The 20,863-nt window shown below is 42.9% G+C and overlaps 3 protein-coding genes across 15 annotated transcripts in view; all 3 read right to left on the bottom strand.

The window, feature by feature from the left end:
- The window catches only part of LOC118774311 (protocadherin gamma-C5-like), a 195,078-nt gene that overhangs the window by 35,315 nt on the left and 138,900 nt on the right, over positions 1 to 20,863 (bottom strand). Inside the window, exon 1 of one of the 13 annotated variants that reach the window (XM_036523573.1) lies at positions 818 to 3,404. The exons of the other annotated variants lie outside the window; for them this stretch is intronic. Coding sequence (XP_036379466.1) covers positions 818 to 3,265 — 2,448 coding nt within the window. The 5' untranslated portion in view covers positions 3,266 to 3,404. Of the gene's footprint in view, positions 1 to 817; positions 3,405 to 20,863 lie in introns of those variants that run through there. 13 annotated transcript variants of the gene reach the window in all.
- On the bottom strand, positions 14,358 to 16,741 carry LOC118774321 (protocadherin gamma-A11-like). Its single transcript, XM_036523598.1, is given in 2 exon segments — positions 14,358 to 14,498; positions 14,501 to 16,741. Coding segments are annotated over 2 exon segments (2,217 nt in total). The 5' UTR covers positions 16,662 to 16,741; the 3' UTR covers positions 14,358 to 14,442.
- LOC118774022 (protocadherin gamma-A11-like) lies at positions 17,620 to 20,102 on the bottom strand. Its single transcript, XM_036523107.1, has one exon. The coding sequence runs from the start codon at positions 20,059 to 20,061 to the stop codon at positions 17,620 to 17,622; it is 2,442 nt and encodes an 813-aa protein (XP_036379000.1). The 5' UTR covers positions 20,062 to 20,102.

The raw sequence follows: 20,863 nt of genomic DNA, 5'->3' as shown, positions 1-20,863 counted from the left end.
TAGTTAGACAACTCGCGGACTACCAACGACATTACCTTGTTAGCCCATCAGATAATTCTTTTTTCGGATAATTATTGCACTGGCAAACCCGCTAGCTAGTGAAATAATTCTATCTAGGCAGCTTACTAAGTTTGCAATGCACTAGCCAGGTATCAAATTCTATTTTCAGCTAGTTATCATGCTTGCTAGTACAGTCCTACTTTTAATAAAAGATTTGTGAACAGACTTGACGTGATGTTTCGTAAGTGAGTGCAACAGTGCGCACTTGAGGCTTAAATCGTAAGAGTCACGCCTGTGTCTGTATCTGTGATGGATGTAGCAGGCACCCTTTCTGCAAGAGACGGTCTATATCTGCTGCAGCTGGAGCAGTCTGACGGCATCAGCTGCACTTGTTGTTCAGGTTCTGCACATTCTATCCATGGTAGTTGAAGGGAAATTTTTCCATATGAAATTACAAATATCTTAAAAATACTTTACGTATTGACACGAAAGCACAAGCAACGCAAACCCATATTAGCTGGAGGTATTGATCACCGTCGAGGAGTTCATACAGAAAATCGAAAGAAGAAGAAGAAGAAGAAGAAATTGCTAACTTAATATCAATCTCTGCCCCAGTCCGGTTTCAATTAATCTCCTGCACATATAAGCACATGGCTGGACAGAGACACTGTAAAATGCAAATGAAATGCCCGGGTTTTCCATAATCGCTATTCCGAAAATGAGCAATACAACAATCAATTACAAAAATAAAGGTGAGTGGAATAGGAAGCACAAGACAATAAAAGCCCTCAGAATCATCTTTTAAGCAAATGCTCACCTGCTGGCCCTCAAACGTCCACGCGCTGTCAGGTAGAGAAGCATCGATGACATTAATCATCTCCTTAAAGTCAGTGGTGCTGCTGGGCTTAACGAAGGTGAAATCGCTGAACTCTGACATCGGAGAGAAGCAGGATCTGAAGGACTGGCTCTGAGACATGTCCCCTCCCAGGACCTCCACATATTTAATGGGACCGTCCGTGTTCAGCTGGATCTGCAGGTTTCTATTGGGATTCTCGTATCCGTCAGAGTCCGCCCGTCTCATACAACAACACGGGCCCCTTCGGCTGTGTCTAACGCACTTCACTGCCAAAATCACAAAAGTCACAAAAGATACAGCGGAAACAGAGGCCAGAGAAATGATCAAATAAAAGGTGATTTTATTGCTTTTCTTTCCGGGCTCCTGTGCTTTCTGTCGAAAGTCTGAGATGGGCTCGTGGATCCCGTCCTCCAACAATATGCCAACTGTGACTGTAGTGGACTGGACCGGCTCTCCATTGTCCTTTATCTCTATAAGCAGCCTCTGAGAGGACTCATCGTGCTCTGAAACTGCGCGCTTAGTCCTCACTTCCCCTGTATAAAGATTCACACCCAACAGAGACGCGTCTGTAGCCTCCACCACCTTATAGGAAATCCAGGCGTTGTGGCCCGAGTCGGCGTCCACTGCCGTTACTTTGGTGACGAGATGTCCCGCTTTAGCAGAGCGGGGCATCTTCTGATGAGAGACAGAGCCCATGATAGCAGAGGGGTAAATAACAGCGGGGGCGTTGTCGTTCTGGTCCAGGATAAAAACATGAACTGTGGCATTACTGCTTAGAGACGGAGAGCCATGGTCCTTTGCCTGTACCTGGATCTGAAACACCTTCAGTTTCTCATAGTCAAATGAGTGCATGCTGTAGATGCTGCCGTTATCCGAGTTAATGTAAACATAGGAGGACACGGACATGTCTTGTACTTTAGAGTCTAAAATAGAATAGGAGATCTTAGCATTCTCGCCCAGGTCTGGATCAGAGGCGAACACTGAACACAGTTTTGTCCCTGGGGCACTATTTTCTTTTAGATACACTGTGTATGAAGGCTGGGAGAAACGTGGAGGGTTGTCATTAACATCTAGAATACTGACTGTCATTATTTTCCTACTAGATAACGACGGTGAACCCGCATCAGTTGCACGTATTTCAATGTTATACTCCGAGTGAATCTCACGGTCTAGAGGTGCAGTCGTTACCAGTGCGTAATGCTTAGACAGCGACGGGTTTAACTTAAACGGAGAGCCTGGTGTTATATCTAAATTTACCTCTCCATTTTCACCAGAGTCAGAGTCTTTCGCGCTAATCAATGCGATCACGGTTCCCACAATAGAATCTTCGCGTACTGGACTCGACAGTGAGGTCATTATAATTTCAGGGACATTGTCATTTACATCAATAATCTCCACCTTAACACTACAATGCCCCTCCATCTCTGGGTTGCCTTTGTCTTTTGCTAAAATGGTAAACTTGTACAAGCTCATTTGCTCGTAGTCCAGCTGCCCTTTTACGGTGATATCTCCGGTCTCCGTGTTTACATCAAATAACTCCACTATGGTTTCGGGCGTTTGGTCACCAAAGAAATACTGTATTTCTCCATTTAGACCTTCATCTAAATCTGTGGCTTTTACGTTTAATATCTCAGTTCCAGGCGGTGCGTTCTCGTTCAGGGCGGCTTCATAGAAAGCCCTTTCAAACTGCGGGGCATTGTCATTATTGTCGAGCACCAAAATAGTGATTTCAGCGGTACCCGACAGCTCAGGATTACCGCCGTCTACTGCTGTCAGCACCAGTTTATGAACCGACTGCTTTTCTCGATCCAGTGATTTCTCAAGAACTAGCTCGGGAATCGTCGTACCATCGATCTGATTTTTAACATGTAGTACGAAGTTGTCATTCTTACTCAGTTTGTAAGATTTTACTGAATTTGCAGCTACGTCTGGATCCTGAGCGATTTCCAACGGAAACCGCGCGCCTGGCGCTATTGACTCGGCTACCTTCAAAACTCGTGTATTTGTGAGAAAGCCAGGGGCATTGTCATTTATATCCTGTACTTCAACTTCCACACGGTAAAGCTGCAGAGGATTTTCAATGATAACTTCCAAAGGTAAAACACAAGGTACCTTTGGTCCGCACAATTCCTCTCTATCAATTCTTTCGCTCACAACTAATTCTCCCACCCCCGGATCCACACTGAAATACTGCTTACCCTCGAAAGTAGTCCGCAGTTTGCGATCCACAAATTCTGCTACGTTTAAATTCAGGTCTTTAGCCAAATTCCCAACAACCGATCCCCGTTTTAGCTCCTCTGGAATGGTGTACCGAATCTCTCCGCCTGCTGTATTTGTCAAGGTAAATAAATGGGGCAGCCACAGCGAAAGCCATGTGAACATTCCACTCTTCATTGTTCTTGGCTCCATATTAGCCTCTTCACCACAATCTATAATTACACCTCAACACCAATACATTTATACTTAAAGCAAATAGATTCTCCAGTGCAGCTGTTTTTTTCACACATTCCCACGATCTGCAGAATCCTATGTATCTTCTCTTTTGATTGCGCGTGTAACGTTGTCTCTCCACTTCACGCATTGAACGGGTTACTGCGGTTTTCTCGGTGCGGACGGAGTGGATCACTTTGTGCAGGAAGGCTTGTTATTGGTGCCCAGCCTACACAGGAATGCCCAATTGCACGCCAGACACGTTTAAAGGCGCAGCTGCGTAGTGCTTCAGATACTTGGACATTAGACTGATTTGTATATTCTGTCTGAAATCGACTTCTACGAATTCACAATGAGAACAGAGTGTCCACGTTTTATTAAAACATCACGTTTTATTACATCTTTTATTATTTTACTAATATCTTTTAAAAACTCAGAGAACGGAATGTAAGCCGTGAGATACTTAAGCAATGAATGCTGAGATTAATGTGATAAAATGGTTTTGTATGTAGCTGTAACTGTCCATTTGAACAAAAGTACAGAAGAAATGATTAAAAAGAATATCAGTAGGTAAAAACAAAAATTATTAAGACTAAGAAGAAACAAATCTGTGTTATATAATACAATATTATATTATATTATAATATATATATTATATTATTATTATTATTTTTGTCAACAACAACAATAATAATAATAAAATATTATTATTATTGTTTTTGTTTGTTTTTTTCTTGCTTGATTGTAAGTTCAGTCATTTTCCTGTCGTTCCTGCGTCACTCCAGAGTCTCTCGTGCCGTCGTGTGGCGGTGAGAGGGAAGCGCAGGCTGTTCCTGCTGGCTCAGTGCCGCGCGAGAGTCTATAAATGGCCATGCGAATAGGACATTCACTACGCACAAACACTAACACCCACATTCTGAGACAAACGCACATCAAATGACGATTAACGAATTGCGTGCATTATAAGAGTGAATGAACCTGACCAATGAAAATCCATAAAATATTCAGCAAACTGAAGTATAAATTCATCACTGCAGAAAATAACTCGGTAATGGAAACGCTTCAGTTTTGCCTCAGAGATAAACAGCCCCCTTTTCACTGTGACCTACAAAACAATTCCCATGCGCTCATGTGATTGACTGGTTTTTTTCCCCAGCAACCAATCAGATCGGGCGTTTTACAATGTTGTTGACTGGCCATGTTCAATATTTTTACGAGGACATAACAACAACGTCAGCGACAGTGCTGCAGTAGGCTGTTTAAACGAAAGAATCGCACACGGTATCGCTAGCAGTAGGCAATTACAGAAAACAATAGAGGTGATTAATGCACCGATGCGCGGTCGGATTATCCCGTAAAGCAGAGCGTGAGCGGGAAGAGATGGCAGCGCCTGTGCGCTCTGACAGCAGAGAGCGCCTTTCAGCACCGGCCTGGTGAACAGCGCCACGCGCTGCGCACAAACAGCTTCTGAGCGAGGAGCTCCCCGCAGCGCGGAGAAACGACACACCCTCCTTGCATCCGCCCGGCGAAACTGTACGCGCTGCGCACAGACATGGAGGCTATTTTTACAAGCCTGATATTGATGGATTATGCTTACGAAAGCCATTTATTAATAACTGTGGATGGATGTAGCCCTGATAAAAACTTTAACACTAAAGATCGTTGCACACCATTCTCAGACGTCATGCCCCTCCCTTGTCTGTAAGTCAGTCTGATATTTGACAACCATTGACCTTAATTTCAGATAATATGAGGCCAACACAGACGCGGCTATGGTCTGTTGAACAGATTCAGGTTACTGCCATGGACGGATGGCATTAAAGTGACTTCATGAGTACAACCTTTAACCGTAACCGTGTCTGTGCTGAAACTGCAAACCCTTTTCTTAATCAACAGTAAAATTATTAACAATGAGGAGAGTGTGCTCACGTAAACAAAAAACAACCAGGGGGCAATGTGATGCTGAAAGAATTAAAGCCACTGCTACTAACAATAACCACTCTGATCATGTATTTTTTTCATGCCATGTTATTAAAAATACGTATAAATAAAAATAAATTACAATGTAACTTATGATTCAACATACTGTAACATTCACACTGTGTATATGAAAGCTTTAGTCAAATGTATGAGAACACTGAACATGAAAATGCAGTCAATAATATTATGAAATTAGTGAGATCACAAGCATATGTACCCCTGTGTCTGTTCTGTACCCCTAAATGCTGCAGGATAGCCTGATCAGGCTTTGCTCTGTACCCCTGAGGCAGGATAATGTGCTCAGGCTTGGAGGCAGTAATGGATGATATCCTTATTTGCCTGCCTGCTGCCTCCCTCACAGATCAGTTTAAGTTGTTTGTTAACAGAGGGGTTTGGGAAGCCTTCCCACAGACTTTGTTGTGAGAGAGAAGATACTGTAAGCATGGAAGAATAGAGGTTTTCTTACCTTGTTTGAAGGACCCAGGAGAAACAGCAGCGGCAGCAGTATCATGAAAGGAAAAAACAGAGACTTGTTAGAGACAGGAGGCACAGTCACCAACAGCCACATCACAACCTCACCTGTCCCCACAATTTTCTGTTTTACTTACCTGTCACCACAACCACATCATATGACACTCTCCTGTGTTATGTTCTATGATAGTTTTGAGTTATTCTGCTTGAGTATTTGCTGTCTTTATGTGTGGTGTGTTTTTGATTATTAATTACATACGTTTTTATATCATGCACAGGGAGGTGATAAAACTCACCAGGTCAGCTGTGATTATGAACATATTGTGAATTAGTAAATTAGAAAGACATTAATGTCTGGATGATATTAAACCAAGGGCACAGAGTCTTCATCATACTCTTATTACTATGATCATCGTCGTCTTCATCATCATCATCATCATCATCATCACGTTATAATCACACACAGCAGTGAATGGGGGTAAATACTGTGTTTTGTGCATGGTGCTTATTTCTGCATATCCTCATATCTCATGAAAGGCCTGTATTATACACCATTCCTACCAACAGCAGGCTGATGCTGTGATGAATGTGAGCTACACCCTCATAGACACAGCACACGTCTCACAGACACAGACAGACTGGATCTCAGAGACACAGACTGATTGAATCTCACAGACACAAAGTGTGTCTCAGAGACAAGCATATAAGACCCCTCCTGCTCCACACCCTGAGGCTGCAGCTCTGCCCTGCAGCCTCAGCCAACAGTGGGGGTGACTGCCTTCACTCTTCATATATCTGTGACTCTCAGCTCTGTATCCGCCTGTGCACCCCTGCTGCTCATAGCAATGGTACAGCCTGCAGCATGACTCAGCCTGTTGTCATGGCAACACTTCCCATCTCTGGGGCTGGGGGTTTGCTTTGAGAAAGCACAGTCAAGCTGTGTGGAAGAAACCTGAGCTTGCAGGGAGAGCAGGAAAAGGAAGAAAATGAAGGCGAAGGAAAATAAGGGAGAGTGAGAAACAGAGAGAATGGAGTGTGTAGTGGGGAAGGGAGAAGTCTAGACAGAAATAAAATGGTCTGCATTAATCACGGTCATAATTTTTTATCAAGTGGCATCCTCTAAACATAATCAGCTTCATGATGATTCATGTTTATGCAGACACCCCAAATATCCTCATTGGTAGAAGGAAACAGGTGTTAACTGCATTCATAGGAGAGCTGGAGCTGACATCACAGCAGGGGAAAGCAAAGACTGAAAAACAAGCTGCTATCTGCTGCTGGGGGAGGGGAGGACATAGCAACAATAAGACATCATATGCAACAATAAAACATCATCATCTATACATATAGTGTGGAATCTCCAAAATATGCAGGTACCAAATCTTTCACAGACACAGGTACTGTATGTAATCTCTGAAACACACAGATGCATAAACTCTGAAATATACTGGTGAGCAGACTCTTACAGACATAGGTGTGTAATCTGTGACAGGTACTGATGCAAGTGAATGGCACCATGTTACTGTTACGCTGCATTTGCTGGTTCTGTTTCACTTGTCTTGGCCCTCTCTGTGATTATAAGCAGGAGCAGTTGTGGGCAAGCATATTTAAGAGCTGAGGAAGCAAACAACAGCATTGCTCAACTCAGCTCCAGTTCAGTCTATGTGTGGGTGGCAGTGGTACCTCTAAAAACCCTCTGTAACATTCTGGTACCTTTCAGTACAGCTAGCAATTATTTTTGGGTCCTCATCTTAGTTTTTCTTGTTTTAGTTTGCAGTTAGGTAGGTGTAGGGGATTGGGGGGCTGCCTTCTTATTGTGGGGAGGCCTGAGTGCCCTCTTATTTATTCATTTATTTTTTGCTGTTCAGCCAAGTTGTTCTTGCTGTAAATAAAACTCACTTGTAAAATAAAGCAACCTTGGAGGTGCTAACCTCAACACTGGATCCTCTGTTCATATTGGGTTTTTGTCAGTCTGTCTGATTCGTTGGTTACTATGTTACATTATGTTACGTTAACCATCGGATTATTATATTTTAGAGGGCCTTTGGCTGTAACACACACCTACAGATATACTTATCTCTTGGCAAGGGCTGTGTGTCAGATTTGTTACTAAGATTTTTTCCCTAAAGTAGTGCTTGGCTCCACATGAGGAGGAGCAAGAGCTGACAGATCATCAGAAGTATCATTCAGCAAGAGAGAACAGTGATACTCAAAGTGTAGGAATTCAGCTGCTTTGACTGGCAGTCTCCTGACTCCAGCAGGGCTGACCGTGTTCAGCAGACACCACTTTGTGACCCCTGTGGAGTACAAGGCTGGGTTTGCACTGGTGAAACTGATGAATGAGAAAGCAGAAGAACAGGTCCAGCAGGGAAATGAACTCAGGCCTGTCTCCAGCCGGAAGGAGCAGAGCATTATCACAGACACACAGTTGGCTTTACTCCCAGTAAGCTCATATCAATCTACACAGAGCTGGTACACACAGTAAAGTTTACTCTGAGTAAGCTATGATTAACCTACACAGAGCTGGCAGACACACTGTAGGCTTTACTCTGAGTAAGCTATGATCAAACTACACAGAACTGGTACACACAGTAAGATTTTCTCTAAGTAAGTTATGATTAAACTACACTGAGTTGGTACACACATTGTAGGCTCTACTCTGTGAAGCCTATACCTTTCAACATGATGGCAAACAGGCCGCACAATGCTGTTTTGAATTTTAACAACAGCTCCATCTATAATGTTACATCAAGACCAGATTTCTCATCAAAGACAAAATGGATTTTACCATGGGATATATTGAGAACACAGTGAACCAAGTAAGTGAATTATGATGCTGCAAAACCTTACTGATGCATGAAATATATAACCGTACATAACCAGAAAACTACGTATTAATACTGTGTTAAAGGTTTGTGTAAAAATGTGTTTGGAGGATCGTCTCAGTGAAATCAAACCCAAACCACCAGCAGAAACACTGGTGTACTGTGAATCAGTAAGTAAGGTAATTGACCTGTGATTTTGTGTGTATGTCTGTGTGTGTGCATTTGTGCAAGTGCATTTGTGCATGTGTGTGTGTTAAAATGAATGAGTGCATCAGAGTGTAATGGGGCCAGAGAGAAGGGCATTATGGGTAAGTAAAGGGGAATACTGGTCACATCAGAGATTCCAATCACATCTACATGTTTGTTTCTACATCTCCGCACTGCAGGTATGAGCACAGCTGCTGCAATCAGAGAGTGTGAATGCTGCTGTCACATAACCCACATCACGTGACAGCCTGGAACTTTCCAAAGCCAGGGAAGAGAGGGAGCCGCAGCCTCCATTTCAGGGAGAGCAGGAGCCAGATCAGAGCTGCTACACACTGAATGTGTTGGCTGTACCCTTGAGCCCTGTAGCAAATGACTTCAAGAAGAAGACAATGCAACAGAACATATACAACTATCAACCTAAATCAAACTATCCACAATATGTTTTGTCCTTCATTTGGGAAAAAAAAAAACCTAAAATGCATGTTTAAATTTTCTGTTACTTCTGCTGCACATACCACGGGGTTTACTGGATGAGATAATGACTGAACTCCACAGCCATGGTACAAGAAAACATTCCTAACACATCCCCACATACATATGTACTCATCCCCTGACACCCCCCCCCCCAAAAAAAAACACACACACACACACACACACACACACATCAGGGCCTCAGTCACTGCAGCACAGGAGTGGTTATCATACAAAATCACGAAACATCTTACAGAGTGTCACCATCTCTGAGGAATAAATTAATAAATGGATAAAGTAATAAAACACTTGCTTATTTTACAGTACTGGCAAATTCTACTCAGAAGGATTCATGTTAATTGATTGTTCATTTTAAAAACAGGTATACAATTGTCCTTGCAGTCACACTGATGGAAGGAATCATACTTGTTTTGAAGAGATGTGAGAAAGGGGATGTCAGGCTCCAGACTGGAGAGAATGAATCCCATATCAGGACCTGCCTGTGTAAACATGGTACAAACTCCCCTTTTTCCAAGTGAGAACATAGCTATAGCATGTTGGCTGGTGAGCCAATATACGCTGGCCAAGTAGCAGATGTTACAGCTAGCAGCGAACTAACTCACTGAGAGCTGGTGACAGAATTTAAGTTTACCAGCCAGATAGCAGTTTCAGTATGGTACTCTACTATATGGTAGAAATCATCCATAGCTGTAGCTATCCAAGGACACTCTGTTTTCCATAAGTGTTGGGGTTGTGATAGGTTGTTCCTTGCATGATGATAGCAGGACCTATCATTCCTATTTATTTTAGGTGGTATGTATTTAATTGATGTGGAAGTCACAAGTCACAGCTCCACCAGTAAAGTGCTCATGCGCTTGCATACACTCATGCACCAAACACCAATGAAAAGGATGCTCTGAGCAGGCACCCTTAAATAAAATACACAATTTTAAAATATACAATTCTAGAATTTTCCATGGACTCCTTGGTCACCTATCTGTTATAAAGCTCATGGTTCTGTCTGTCTACACTATCTATTTTTACCTTCTTCAAGATGGAGATAAGCTCTGACAAATGCTCTTTACAGTCAAATAGGTAAGACACTGGTTTCTATTATTAGTTACAGGTGTCAGAGGGTGATAGAAAAAGAGTTTGTACTGCAGTGACAAGACTGATGTGGGCTTGTTTGGGTGCTGGTGTGTTTTCTTTTGTCTCAGGTCTGGTAGGGGTGGGTGATAAATATTTAATTCTGTTTTGGGGTTTGTGTAATTGTATTGACCCCAAAGTCCTGCAGGAACAGAGGTATGGGACACATAGATAAAGCAGCGGATGCTAATAGGGCATAGCAGCGACTCTCTCAGTTCAACACTGGGAAATTGATCATTTTTGGGTTCTTGTCCCAGGGTTGGACAAGCGATAAGGAGTGGGAGCGAGAAAGGTCCTGCACAGATCTTCACACAACCGCAGGTCTGTGATGGATATCTGATGCAGGTCAGTCCACTCTGCCGTGGAGTCTGACAGTTTGAGGTGCCCTGCTTCCATATGCTATAAGGTCTGAGTGCTGTTCAGGGACTTACTTTGCCATATGGTTAGCATGTTGCGTTTGGGATTGACTGCACACACCTTCTCTAGCAAGTTATATATTGTTTTTTGAGGTGTTTGTTCTGGAGGATGTTTCCAGAGTACTCAGAATTAAGCTCTCTTAGCTGATACTTTGGTCTGCATCATTTTCAAGAATAACTATAAATTACTAATAACTATAAATTAGCCTCACACTACTTACTCAACCCACACTGCCCATATTCTGTGTCTTTCTAGTCATTGAATACGTGATGAATGATTGTATTAACTAATTTCTTTTACTCCATGATGTATCAGTAACTATTTTGAATTAGATTGGAGACTCATCATGATTGGAGATTGTGGAGATGCTGATAGTTGTCTTGTAATAACTTATTTAAGAATGATTAATGACACCTGTACCTGCACATATTTAAACTTTAAGTGCTGTTACCATTTTAATGTGAACCTGATGAAGTGCAAGGTGAAAGTGTTGTTTTCAGTTCTATTAGTCTCTTTTCAAATAAAATGAAGATACAATAAGGTCTGTCCTCTTTTCTGTATAAGGTGTGCAATAGTGGGCCTTCAATTCAGTTGGCTTTTTAAATTTGGGATTCATCACTTGCTGCTATCAGCACCTGATACACATTGTGAACAAGGTTTTTTTTCTTTTCTCCTGCTGTTCTAAAGAGCTTTGGGCTTTAAAGGTTATGAAAATGCAGACACACTCACACCACCGGCTCAACCTTGACCTCTGACCGCAAACAGTGCAGACAATCTAACCAGGACTTTCACCAGCGGCCTCTGAAGGAGCAATCCAGTGCTAGGCTTGTAACCAACAGGTTGAGGGGTTGAATCCCAGGTGTAACTCTGCTTCTGTACCCTTGGGTAAGGTGCTTAACCTGTATTTCCTCACTAGAGTAACTGGCTGAGCAAATGGAAACGATTAAAACTGTATGATACACGTGTATTTTGCTCAGTCACAAAGCTCAAATCTCAAAGCACCTCTGCAGAATACTAACATAGGTACCTGGAGGTCCAGATGTAGTCACACTGAATGACACCTGAGTGAAAGCTTCACAGGGTTCAGCACCTTCATGGGCATCTGTGCTGAGGACCCTTTCAGAAGCATTATAAGCATTACCATCCACACACAGCACATAGCACAGACACCCTGCAGAGCACAAAAGAGCTTTGGCATTTGCACTGCATTTGGCACTGTACGGCACCCCGACCGCCCTACCCAGGGACAGATGTGGATTTTCATTTACTGTGAGACATCTGGCAGACACTCTCATCCAGAGCTGAAGCATAAAACTGCATCTAACAAGCCCACATGAAAAACAGCACAGCCAGTAATGGACAGACCACTTCCAAATGTATTCTGGTGCCCGGGGCTCAACACTCTCACCATGCCACACCCCTCACCTTACATCATTATCAGCGACCTGTATTTCCATTAATTTAATACTCAAATATTCAATGGCATCTACATTCAAAATGTGAATTAGTAAAGCGTGCTTTCTCTAAGCACCCTGTCTGAAACTTCAGTTCATGTATGTAAATAATGTCTCACTGCAAATCATCATGCATTCACACTTCCAATAAGGACAATGTAATGATTTCCACCGATTGTCTAACAGCATGTAGGGTTCATTATATTTTCTTAATTATTAAGCGTTAGAACATCGGTACATGTACTTAAGTAGTGATGGTGTGCTGAAATAATAAAACACGTGGACCACGGTGTAGTGGTGGCCCTAGACTGAACCCACAGTCTTCAGATCAGTGTTCTGTGCTCTGACCTATATAAGAATGCGTTAACTCTACAAACCAAACCACTGCTGCCCCTGTTTAAAACACTATTGGCCCTGTTTAAAACACTACTGCCCCTGTTAAAGACACCACTGCCCCTGATAAAAACACTACTGCCCCTGTTTAATAATGGCCAGTAGAAATTCCTGAGGCAATATAGAGTAAGCACTGGATATAATGGTTTACTAATGTAATGGAATCATTTACACAGGACAGTCACTACTAGAATTCACTCTTCGATTTCTAGCGCAGAATCTGACAGACTTATTTAGAAATGACTGTGAGAGAGAAGGTCAATCACATCTCCTCACCTCTCTGTCTCCCTCCTCCTCTCACTCTGTCTATCTCCCCTCCTATATCTATAACTCCCTCTGCTCTGGATAGGTCAGACAGCTGTTCTTTGCTTCTAATGCTATTCCTTCCTGTATGGAGGAAGCAGCATTAGACACTGAATGAGCATAAGGCACTGCTGTAAAAGAGAGCATGGTCTTCACATCACAAGGCAGCAAGCTGGGCATGGCTCAGAGAGATCAGCTGACTGCTGCAGCCCAGGAGAATGACAGTAGCTGCTGAGAGAGGAATGTGGGTCAGAGATAGAGCAACTCTGTGGACTTTCAGCTTTCAGTGCACAGCTATCAGTGCACCTCATCCACAACGCAGCTATCAGTGCACCTCATCCACAACGCAGCTATCAGTGCACCTCATCCACAACACAGCTATCAGTGCACCTCATCCACAAGGCCACAACGCAGCTATCAGTGCACCTCATCCACAACACAGCTATCAGTGCACCTCATCCACAAGGCCACAACGCAGCTATCAGTGCACCTCATCCACAACGCAGCTATCAGTGCACCTCATCCACAAGGCCACAATGCAGCTATCAGTGCACCTCATCCACAAGGCCACAATGCAGCTATCAGTGCACCTCATACACAATGCAGCTATCAGTGCTCCAGCTCCACTGGACAGTTAGTAGGCACAAACTAACAGCATACAAGGGTGCTGCGACAAAGTGGTTACGGAGATTACAGGTTCAAACCCCTCTTGTTACAATTGTACTTCTCTGTGGTCCACAACAAAACTGTAACTAAGTGGATGATGTGCAGCCATCCTTATGGATAGCATGCAAATACAAGCCCTCAACGTCGCTCTGCATGATGACATAAGCTAAGAAAATCAGTAGTGCAACATAATATAGGTTTACATTAATGACTGTAATCTTCACTTTCACACACACACACACACACACACACACACATTCAGCTGCAATTTGGATATGAATGTGAGGATGAATTTCTGCAGTCTCATCCATGAGAGGTTAGAGTCAGTCACTGAATCAGTGAGTCTCACCTGTGAGGGCTAGACACTGAATCATTGAGTTTTTCCTATGAAAGACTCATTGAGTCTCTTCACCATATTACTGCACAGACTCATTGGACAGTTACACTGTCATCATACAGAGGCTTCGACAATGAATAAGTTTTGATACACAGAGATATGGATAACCATGAAAAGGATAAGAACCTTCTCTTTCAAACTTAATTACTCCACTTGTACGTATATAACAAAAAGAAGCAAATTCAGTGGATAAAAGCTTACTTGACTTAACGTGTTGTAAGTAAGCTGCAAAACCTCACCTCGGAACACTCATCTGTCACTTCCGTCTCTTTTGTTTCCATCCGCAGCGTCCCCGCGCCACTCACATCCACATTCAGCGCGCTCTGACTGAAAGGTCTCATGAATTTGATGTCACTCTTTCTCGAGTCAGTAGTCCTGCACACCTCGTAATTATACACGTGCTGCAGAGTTCCGGCGCCATCAACGTCAGCGTAAAGCGGTGGATAGTACGGAATAACAGGGAGGTTCCCATTGGATTTGTAGTATAATCTTGTCTGTCTCCATCGATATACTTTTACTGAAATAATCGCAATCATGGAGATAATAAACAAAAAGGAGACCACTGCCAAGGCCAAGACCAAATAAAAGGTCAGGTTAACATTGTAATCCTTGTCCTGTGTATAGTCGGTGAATTCAGAGAGCACTTCCGGGAAGCTGTCTGCTACCGCCACGTTAACATTGACTGTAGCTGAACGAGAGGGCTGCCCGTTGTCCTCTACTACAACAGTAAGTCTTTGTTTCACTGCATCTTTATCAGTGACTTGGCGTAAAGTTCTTATTTCTCCATTCTGTAAACCCACTTCAAACAGCGCCCTGTCTGTCGCTTTCAGCAGTTTATATGAGAGCCAGGCATTCTGTCCCGAGTCCACATCAACAGCGACCACTTTAGTGACAAGATAGCCAACATCTGCTGAACGAGGCACCATTTCAGCCACTTGAGAGACACCAGTCTGCACTGGGTAGAGAATCTGGGGGGCGTTGTCGTTCTGGTCCTGGATATGAATATTTACGGTTACGTTGGTGCTTAACGGCGGGGAGCCACCGTCTTGAGCTTTAACGTGGATTTTTAAAAATTTTATTTGCTCATAGTCAAAGGTCTTAGCTGCGTAAAGTACCCCGCTGTCTGAATTTATTGATATGTAAGAAGTCAGCGGAGCACCGTTTAAACTCCCATCCTCAATAAAATAAGATATACGAGCATTAGGTCCCCAGTCAGCGTCCTCTGCTTTAACAGAAAAGAAAGAGGCGGAGAGGGCGTTGTTTTCCATGATGTATGCATTGTATATTTCTTGTTGAAATTTAGGAGCATGGTCGTTTACATCTGAAATTCTTAAAGTTAAAATCTGTTTACTAGATAGCGGCGGAATACCTTGGTCAACTGCAGTAATTGTAATGTTATATTCCGATGTCTGTTCTCTGTCCAAGACCGCATCTGTCAGTAGACTGTAGTAATTCGGTAAGGTTGCTTCTATGTTGAAAGGGAGGTTTTGATCAACTGAACAAGTGATTTTGCCATTATCCCCCGAATCAAGATCCTGGACATTTATCATAGCTATTACAGTCCCGGGGATCGAGTCCTCGCGCAATACGCTAGAAAATGACATCAGCGTCATTTTGGGAGCATTATCATTAACATCGACTACCTCAATGATTATCTCACTGGAGTCGCTCAAACCACCTTCATCTTTTGCTTGTACCTTTATCTGAAAAAGCTTAAACCTTTCATAGTCTATATCCCCAACAACTCTTATTTCACCAGTGGTGGGGTCCATAGCAAAAAGCTCTTTAATACTAGCAGCAGCATGCTCAAAATTGTACTGAATGGAGCCATTTGATTCTTCGTCGGCGTCTGTTGCACTCACTGTTGCCACTAGAGTCCCTTTAAGAGCATTTTCTACCACTGAGGCTTTGTAAACCGACTGACTGAACAACGGCGAATTGTCGTTGGCGTCGAGGACCACGATTTGAATTTTTACTGTGCCGGACCGTTTCGGATTTCCGCCATCGACAGCAGTCAATGTTAAATACTGGTGGTCTTGTTTTTCTCTGTCTAACGGAACCTGTAGGACCATTTCCACGTTTTTGCTTCCATCAAAACGGTTCTGTATCTTTAAGCTAAAATGATCAGCGGGGTGAAGTGAGTATTTCTGGAGTGTATTTGTCCCCACGTCTGGGTCCACCGCGCTCTCGAGGGAGAAGCGCGTCCCTGGCAAAGCTGATTCTCTTATTTCCAGACTGATTTCACTACTCGGAAAAACGGGACTGTTGTCGTTAATATCTAATATTTCTACGGTAATACGATAGAGCTCCATGGGGTTTTCAAGAATCACCTCAAAACTGAAGCTGCAGATAGACGCCTCTCCGCAGAGCTTCTCTCTGTCTATTCTCTCCTTTACAATCAGCTGCGCTTTCTCCCTGTCCAGCTCAATGTACTCACTGCTGTCAGCGCTGAATATCCGGGCTCTCCCTGTGGCCAGTCGCTCAGGACTTAATCCCAGATCTTTCGCTATATTCCCCACAAAGGAGCCCATCGACATTTCCTCCGGGATGGAGTATCGAACCTGCCCAGCTGCTGAATGAGTCCAAAATACAACGACAAGATAGAGGCACAAAGACCACCGCAATACGCAGTTTCTCGTTCTCATTGCGAATTCACGTCAACAGTCGCACCACATTGAAATTAAAATCTCAAATATTTAACAAAACAATATAGATATAAGGAAATTGCAACTTCTGTGTGGGTTATACACAATATTAGGTTATCTAAAAAGCTAAATTAATAATAAAAAATGCTTCAAATTCAATCTGCAGGGACAGTTAGGTCTGTGTGAGCTGCTGCTCCCGAGCCCAGCAATGTAATGGGAGGACCGCGAAGGCGTATTTCTGTACCCAACATGTCCTCTTAGCCCCTGTGATCAACAGCGGCCCCTACAGGTTAAACATAGATTTACCACACTGGACCTTTCGTGTTCTGCTGCATATAAGTAGTAAATTATGGTTATGTCTTTTCCTCCAAAACACGTATCTATAGATATAAACACGCTGTAGATTGTAGGTACAACAGCCCCAAGACCTGCACAAACTACATGGAAAAAATCAGCATGGATGAAAAAATACGCAAACTTATTCACGAATAGATGAATATGAAAATACGAAACAACACATGGCAAATTATGAGGTACTCTGTTGCATGTCAAGGACTCTATGAGTTTAACAATTTTCGAGAGGAAGAGGCCTCTCACCTCAGCACACGGAGATACAGATGATCATGAAAAGAACAAGAACCTTCTCTTTCAAACTTAATCAATAGTTCCAGTGGTAAATGAATAACAAACTGAAGCATATTCCGTGGGCTGCAGTGTAGCATAGTGGTTAAGAAGCAGCACTCGTAACTGGTTAAATTCCTGCTGGGGCATTGCTCTTGTAGCCTCTGGAAAGGTACTTAACCCACAATTGCCTCAGAAAACATCCAGCTGTATAAATGGATAACAAAAAAACTGTAACCGATGTAGGCTAAGTCACTCTGGATAAGAGCATCTGCTAAATGCCAATAATGTAGTGTCATGGATAATCGTTGACTTGACTTAACGTGTTGTAAGTACCTCACCTCACCTCGGAACACTCATCTGTCACTTCCGTCTCTTTTGTTTCCATCCGCAGCGTCCCCGCGCCACTCACATCCACATTCAGCGCGCTCTGACTGAAAGGTCTCATGAATTTGATGTCACTCTTTCTCGAGTCAGTAGTCCTGCACACCTCGTAATTATACACGTGCTGCAGAGTTCCGGCGCCATCAACGTCAGCGTAAAGCGGTGGATAGTACGGAATAACAGGGAGGTTCCCATTGGATTTGTAGTATAATCTTGTCTGTCTCCATCGATATACTTTTACTGAAATAATCGCAATTATGGAGATAATAAACAAAAATGAGACCACAGCCAAGGCCAAGACCAAATAAAAAGTCAGGTTGTCATTGTAATCCTTGTCCTGTGTATAGTCGGTGAATTCAGAGAGCACTTCCGGGAAACTGTCCGCCACCGCCACGTTAACATTGACTGTAGCTGAACGAGAGGGCTGCCCGTTGTCCTCCACTACAACAGTAAGTCTTTGTTTCACAGCATCTTTATCAGTGACTTGGCGTAAAGTTCTTATTTCTCCATTCTGTAAGCCCACTTCAAACAGCGCCCTGTCTGTCGCTTTCAGCAGTTTATATGAGAGCCAGGCATTCTGCCCCGAGTCCACATCAACAGCGACCACTTTAGTGACAAGATAGCCAACATCTGCTGAACGAGGCACCATTTCAGCCACTTGGGAGACACCAATCTGTATTGGGTAGAGAATCTGAGGGGCGTTGTCATTTTGGTCTTTAATGAATATAGTTACAGTCGCATTGCTGCTTAGAGGCGGTGAGCCTCCATCCTGAGCTTTGACCTTAATTTTGAATTCTTTAATTTGTTCAAAATCAAAGGAGCGCACAGCATAAATTGTCCCGCTTTCTGAATTCACTGAAATATATGATGATGTTGAAAGTCCATTAATTTGTTCATCCTCAAGAAAATAAGAGATCTGAGCGTTGTTTCCGAAATCTTTGTCCTTAGCTTTCACAGAATATACTGACATCCCCGGTGCGTTATTCTCCATGACATATGCAGTGTACGAGCCCTTTTCAAACAGCGGCGCATTGTCATTTACATCGGAGATTTTAAGAGTCAGAGTTTTGTTAGTTAAATATGGAGGTGATCCTTCATCTGTGGCTGTTATGGTTATATTATATTCATAGGCCTTTTCACGATCCAATATCTGATCTGTGACCAAACTGTAGAAATTGGGAGATGTAGTCTTCAGTCGAAAAGGTAATTCGTTGTTAATGGAGCACCGTACTTTCCCGTTTTTTCCAGAGTCTGAATCTTTGACATTTAACATGGCAATGATCGTCTCTGTCGCAGAGTCCTCGGGTATCGGGCTTGAAAACGACATGACTGTTATGACAGGAGCATTGTCATTCACGTCCAATACATCAATTAACACTTTACTGGAGTCAGTTAAACCGCCCTGGTCTGTAGCTTTCACATTTATCTCAAACTGCTTAGATTTTTCAAAATCTAACTTTCCTTTTACAGTGATTTCACCACTGCTGGGGTCTATATCAAACGTTTCTGAAACGCTATCTGTGATTTGCGAAAACGAATAGGTCACCTCTGCATTTGTTCCTTTGTCTGCGTCCGTTGCACTGACTTTCAAAATAGCTGTACCCTTCACTGAATTTTCCGTTAAAGAAGCTTTGTAGAGGGTAGAGCTAAAAACTGGCGCATTGTCATTCGCATCTAAAACCTCCACATGTATATGCATTGTACCAGACTTCTGAGGGCTTCCACCGTCAAATGCAGCTAAGATTAATTTATGTTCATGCTGCTTTTCTCTGTCCAGTGCAGTTTGAAGCATCATCTCCACATACTTAGTTCCGTCAGGACGTGACTGCAGCTTCAGTATAAAATGGTCTGAGGGATTTAGCGTGTATCTCTGGAGTGAATTCTCTCCCACATCGGGGTCTTTGGCACTTTCTAGAGAGAATCGAGCTCCGGACACAGCGGATTCGCTAATCTGCAATTCTATTTTTTTATCGGCAAAAAACGGGGCGTTGTCATTGATGTCTAATATCTCTACAACAATACTATGGAGTTCCATAGGATTCTCGAGAATGATCTGGAAATGTAAAGAGCACGGAGACACCTGAGCACACAGCTCCTCTCTATCAATTCTTTCTTTCACCACGAGCGTGCCTTTATCAGAATTCAGGCCGACATACTCACGACTGTCCTCTGTAAAAATGCGAGCTCTGCCCGATTTCAGTCTTTTCACATCCAGACCTAGGTCCTGTACGATATTTCCCACAAAGGATCCCGTCGCCATCTCCTCGGGAATAGAATAGCGGACCTGCCCGCGTGCCACCTCTGCGGCGCATACACACAGGAGAAGATGCAACTGCCATTTCCACATCCGCCCGACGCTTACAGGAGCGCAGAGAACAGAAATGCAGAGCATCATTTCCGTACACGCGTGAAAATACAAATATTCCCCCAACTCCGTAAAAGCGCTTTGCAAATAAACACAAAAAAGACACTGGAGACCCCTGCTTTTCACAGAGCCAGTTGCCGCGGCGATGTTTGCGCTTATCCAGTCTAAGCAGGAATGGAGGCGAGTGTCTCCTTTTCTCGCCGTAATAAAAAAGCTACTTTGGGGAGGGCCAGAATAGCTGCATGATATTGCTACATTGATCAACAGCGGCACTCAGAGCACCGAGGAGACATTACACTGAGTTTCTCACAGACGAGGGAATGGTTTACTGTGCAAAATCTGACACCTCATCCTGGCCAAAGTTTTCAATGTATTTCACTTATGGATTTCTCACGTTCGCTTATTCATAGACACTTTCCCCATTATTTTTTTTCTGTATTATCTGTCACCCTTTATTCGTTACATAATCAACTTAAACAGTTTCTAAATGCGTCGATCACAGTAACCACCGCAGAGGGGCACTTGGGCAGTAAACCAACAATCCTAAGGTACAGAAGTGTATGAAAGGCACTATACAACTAACAGTGCAGCTCCAAAAATGAAGCACAATTTTAAAACACATGTAAACAATATTCATTTCTATATAAAATGGACATAAGAATATCGGAAATTTCGAATGTAAAATAGTGATGAATTAAACAAAACACTATTATGACAACAAATAAGTGATTTTAAAGACGTTGTTTAAACACAACGAGGATAGGAGAACATATTAATAATACTGCAACTCTGACAAAATTAATATGCAGTTGCATGAATGTATGTAAGTGAA

The sequence above is a fragment of the Megalops cyprinoides genome, chromosome 3 (assembly GCF_013368585.1).
Source record: "Megalops cyprinoides isolate fMegCyp1 chromosome 3, fMegCyp1.pri, whole genome shotgun sequence".
NCBI classification, from domain to species: Eukaryota; Metazoa; Chordata; class Actinopteri; order Elopiformes; family Megalopidae; genus Megalops; species Megalops cyprinoides.
The sequence above is the reverse complement of the archived record's forward strand: the minus strand, read 5'-3'. Positions and strand labels throughout refer to the sequence as shown.

Excerpts from the sequence above, each read along its gene's own strand:
- LOC118774022 (XM_036523107.1), bottom strand. The coding sequence starts at position 20,061 with ATGATGCTCTGCATTTCTGTTCTCTGCGCTCCTGTAAGCGTCGGGCGG.